Genomic DNA, 5,262 nt, shown 5'->3' with positions numbered 1-5,262 from the left:
CATTATTTGTCCTCGCACGCCAGTAGGCCTGGCTATAAATGCTTATATGCCATCATATTAGATCTATGTCTGGGCTTTATTTAAAAGAGAAGCCCCTGCATCACTAAGTCCTGTATATCACCGGCGGTATGTGATATCAAACTGTGCTTTGACGCGAGGCATCGGAGCAATGCGCATAAAAATGTAGTCTCATGTGAAGGAATAAGGAGCCAGTCGTAGAATGGGCGCCCCGTTATCCAGTGTCATTGAGAAGCACTGCCTCGGCAGCTTCTTCAGACTGAAAGTGAATTCAAGAAGAGAGTCCTTTCTCTGTTCACATGAGTATCAGTTAAAAATAGCCCCCTAGCCCCTGTGCTTCGCCACCGGTCACACACACCATCGACCATTTGCTGTTTGTGTAAAACTGATTAGCCAGACACAACTGTGAAACTAAGTGTTACTTTTCTAGTAACAACATGCAAACATATTTTATATCTCCTCGGTTTCTCTTGTACAACGATACCATGTCTCGGCATTTACCAGTTAGGATAAAGAGCATCTGCACTGCATCTAACATTTCTCATGAGTGAATCCACTCTCATTTTCATGTTAGTAATGTTAGTGAAAACATTAGTAACAGCTTATTGATAATAAAATGTTTTACTATTTTGATCCACCAAAATTATTTTCATACCAGTTCTAATGATTTCATGTTTGTTTTTAAGTTTTGTCTGTAGTTAAAATAACGAGGCAGAATCCTGCGTTCTGTGACCTATAAGTAGCCCAATTCCTGATTAGTATTTAGACCTATATGGTATTCAAAATAAAATATATTTAATTGTTTTGACATCTGTAAATAAGCCTTCATAAGGTACTAGCAGAAAACGGCTATAATGATGTAGCCAAATGATGTCATGCCAAATGATAACAAGACTATATCATAATAAACAACAAAATAACTTTAAAAAAGTTGAACGTAACTGTAAATTGAAATGTATAATGAATTGATATTAAACTAAAGTAAACATTTCCTAATTTGTAATATCAATAGCCATATGTTATATTAAGAGATATTACATTTGAACTAAGTCTATGGGAAATTACCTGTGTTTCAGTTGATTCATTCATTACTTGCTCGCGGTAATAAACACGTCATTACACTCTCACTTAATTGTCGTAGCAATAAAAATGTTCAAGTTTCGAGTTTCAGAGGCCTATCTTTATTATTGGCCTTAAATTAAATGCACCTGGTTTGTAATCTTGTTTTGATTGTTTAATGTGGTAACATTTATACCTATTTGTTTACAAAACCTGTACTGATATTTTGTCATATCCCAGGGACCGATTATTTCCTACTATTAAAATGGTTTCAATTAGAGACGTTTCAATAAATATCACAAAGCAGACCTATCAGACATTTCAAAAACTACATAAAGAAAATGAATACTGCTAATGCTTCTTTCTTTAGATTTATTAACAAATTATTCCAGTTTACAACACAATAGAGATACATAGAATACATATATTTCAATTTATAAACAGACCATTTGTCCAGACTTAGAATAAGAACATGTTGTATCATGTATGAAAAATCAAAGCAAAAGTGTTGATTATTTTTAAACTAACAGTGAACTAGCTACCAGTTACAAAATCAATTATAAAATAATATCAGGAAAGCTCGTCTATAACTACAATTGTTGTACAGTTCAAACAACGGAATAAAATAAGTAAAAGTCAAACAAGTAAAAGTATTTAGTTTTACAAATATGTACAAACATTACCTGTACAGATAGCATTCCTTTGCTGTTGTCTCTTTGTTTAGTCTTTACATGGCTACAGATTGGTGGACATCGTCCAGTCCTGCATGCCTATTTCGTGCTGTACAGTCTTCCCCCCCAAGTCTCTAGAAAAGTGAGTATTTTATTGAGACTATTGAGGCCATTTGGACACTGCCGTTACTGAGGGTAAAAACTGTCCCGACATGATATTAGATGGCATGCTAAGAATTGGTGCAATAGCTGCTGTTGTCCTGGTTAGGCCATGTGCGCTCAACAACGCCGACTGAACAGTCACCGGAGGCCGCATGAAAGTCTGTGCACTCGAGGAAGTGGATACCCCGATGATGTTTTCTATACTGAAAGACGGTCTACTGGAGGGCTCGGACTTTATCATAGACGCGGTGCTCAGACTGTTCAGCTGCATCTGTAGGCTGGGGCTGAGCTGAGAGTTGAAGGCTTTTCTGTTCAGCTCAGCGGAGGACAAGAGAGGGACAGTCGGGGGAAGCATAGGACCTACTGGGTGCATGTAAGGGTACATCCCCGCTGGATGGGTGTAGGCTGGGTGAATTCCATAGTGACGTCCGTAAGGATTCCCAATACTGTAAGCCCCAAAACTTTGCATCATGAGGGCTGTCTGATCCCTGAGAATGTCTGGCTGGTGCCTCTTGAATCGTTTCCTTCTCCTGAGGAAGCTGCCGTTGTCAAACATATCTTCCGACTGGGGGTCCAAGGTCCAGTAGTTGCCCTTACCAGGGTTGCCCGGCTCCCGGGGGATTTTCACGAAGCAGTCGTTCAGCGACAGGTTGTGGCGGATGGAGTTCTGCCAGGCTGGAAACTTCTCTCGGTAGTACGGGAACCGGCTGCTGATAAACTCGCAGATCCCGCTGAGTGTGAGTTTCTTCTGCGGGCTCTGGAGTATCGACATGGTGATGAGCGCAATGTAGGAGTAGGGGGGCTTCACTAGACTGTTTTTCGGCTTGCTGCTCATGGCACCCGACGCGCTCTCAGTGCCGTCCGCTTTGGTCTCTCCCTCCCCGGCGCTCTCGCAGGGACTCCCGGACCTGTCCTTCACTTCTATCTCCTCCACCTCCTCCGAGCGGTCGTGCATGCCCCCCTGGCTGTCGCAGTCGCTGTCTCGCTCCATTCCCTCATCGCCTTCGCCGACCACGTCGATATCCACATCCTCGGCAGTGAGCACCGTCTGACCGGACATGTCGTTGGCACTGTTGCCACCAGACAGGGTCATCACAGCTTACTTTACCGAAGAACAACCAGGGATCTAGGTGAGGGTGCGCGCGCGGCCCGTCCGTTGCCGTCAGATCGGATGTCGCCGGATTCTAAATGCAGGTCAGACCGGCCTGCCAGAGAAACTTAAACTTCAGAAAATATTTTTCCAGTCAAGTAGCCCTGTAGTCTTCTTATGGGTTTTGGTGTGTGCGCTTCACGCCTCGATGTCCTACGATCGCTATTTCCTAGTAAGAGTGGTTTAAGAGTGCGAAGTCAAAATGACACATGCTTTTAAAGCCGGTTTTAAGGACTGTCTGATAGATTACTTTTCCAGTTTAAGATATACTATCAGTGCCGCCACGTGATTGGGTGACGTCAGACGTCCCCCTGCTAAACCATGCAAACTGAAGTTGTTTCATGGATTTGTCAACAAAGGGACAACAGTAATGCTGCTTTCCACTACTTTCTGTCTGTGTTCGTCCGTCATAGACCATTTAACAGTAGTGGGGGGGGGGGAGTGGCCTACATGATTGAAAGATCTGATGCGCATTATATCTCCCGGCTGCACTAAAACCAAATCTTAACTTTGCTTAAACAAATTGCTTGTGTTGAAAGCGGCTGAATGAAAACGTCGACAGCTAAGTTAATTGAATATCTTCTAGTTATTATTGTGTGCTCGTCTTTATGTTGCATGGGATATAATCCTTTTTATTAAATTGGAAAATAGAGTCTATAATTCTTAGTTGCCTTCTCCATACCCAAATGACTTTACGTGTAATTCTTACTTTAAGCATAAGACCTTTTGGTGAAAGACAGAGCCTACTTAGTATAATAGTAAAAAAATAATACTAACAAAAATCTCGTTAAAATTTCACGATGGATTGTGCAAATTTCACCATGGAATGTAAGGCTATATTCAAACGATTGATTCCGTGGATTTGTCGAAGGTGAGAAGGATACTGAAAACAACCATGGAAAAGAATAAATAAATAATTGTCAACGGGTTTTGCCAGAGGTGTTAACGACCTAATCATTGCATGCGTTAGCATATGAAAAAGTAGGAAATGCGGGACCGGGTGAATGCAAAGGCCCCATTCACAACCATGAAGGTGCGCGGTGTATGTGGGCTGTTCACAAGAAAGGATGTAGAAACGAATACAGAAGTCTAAACGTTTCCTGTGTTATGTGAGAAATGTTGTCCGATGTCATTGTGGTGGAGTGGAGTGGAGGGGGTCAGGAGAAGTATCATTACCATCCCTGCTCTGATAATAGCCTGCAAATAGGCTGATGATGGTCGGGCAGACACATAGCACTGTTTATCTATTTAAAATAGGACATGTTCATTGCTCATTTACAAAAGCTGCCGCTGCTTTGTTGTGAATAAATAAAACAGGAGTATCTTCCTATCTTAGATTCTCTATATATGTGCCACAAAGCAATATAACTTCCTATTGATTTCGTCTGAAACACCTCCTGTCGTAATGAAAATATATTTTAATTGACAACAGAAGCAATTATTCTTACCACCCCTCTATTAGAACTAACAAAAATGTGTAAATTACTTTACAATGGGAACGGAGTAGCAGTTAACCATGACAAGTTATATTTTGCTCAGTTCAAAGCTCCTCTTCTGGTCTCCATTGTAAAGCTAAACAGCAATCTGTGCACATTGGCATTGTACTGTGAGGATTTCGCTACCACTAACCACAACTCCCTCAGACACCACCACAAATACTTCGATTATTTGCTTATAAACACTATTATGTAGATCACATCATCTTTATTTAGGTCAACAAATACAACTATTATAATAACTCAATTAGGCCTACATTTATACAAATATTATGATTATTTTAATTTGATAATTGGTCAATATTATTACAATATTATAACCATTATATGTTAAATATTTTACTTTGCTAGAAATAGTCCATATTATAGCTCTGTTGTTAATAACAATTTCCTCGGATAATATAGGCTAAGTACATCGAAAATGGGCCTTTACTAATACATATTTTACAATTTGAGTATCTAATATTACATAAATTCTGATATCATTCAATTCCTCATTCCCGAGCCTGTATTTTGTTATTGAGGGTTTGGATGACATTTCATCTAAAAACAAGCGCCTCGCGGCCGCGACCTCCACGATCTTCTTCTCTCTCTATCCTTTAATTCTACCTGGCATAGGGGGCTCGTGCCTAGTGCTGCACATTTGACGTGTCTGCTCCTTTTGTTTAAATAAAAGTCGGCTTAATTAAATCATATCGTTAATAAT

The 5,262-nt window shown here is 40.4% G+C and overlaps 1 protein-coding gene across 1 annotated transcript; it reads right to left on the bottom strand.

Moving 5' to 3' along the window:
• Nucleotides 1–1,440: 1,440 nt before the first annotated feature.
• foxd3 (forkhead box D3) lies at nt 1,441–3,438 on the bottom strand. Its single transcript, XM_055861568.1, has one exon. The coding sequence runs from the start codon at nt 3,001–3,003 to the stop codon at nt 1,909–1,911; it is 1,095 nt and encodes a 364-aa protein (XP_055717543.1). The 5' UTR covers nt 3,004–3,438; the 3' UTR covers nt 1,441–1,908.
• Nucleotides 3,439–5,262: the final 1,824 nt, after the last annotated feature.

Source organism: Salvelinus fontinalis, chromosome 14 (genome assembly GCF_029448725.1).
Source record: "Salvelinus fontinalis isolate EN_2023a chromosome 14, ASM2944872v1, whole genome shotgun sequence".
Lineage (NCBI taxonomy): Eukaryota > Metazoa > Chordata > Actinopteri > Salmoniformes > Salmonidae > Salvelinus > Salvelinus fontinalis.
This window is presented reverse-complemented; position numbering and strand designations above follow the sequence as displayed.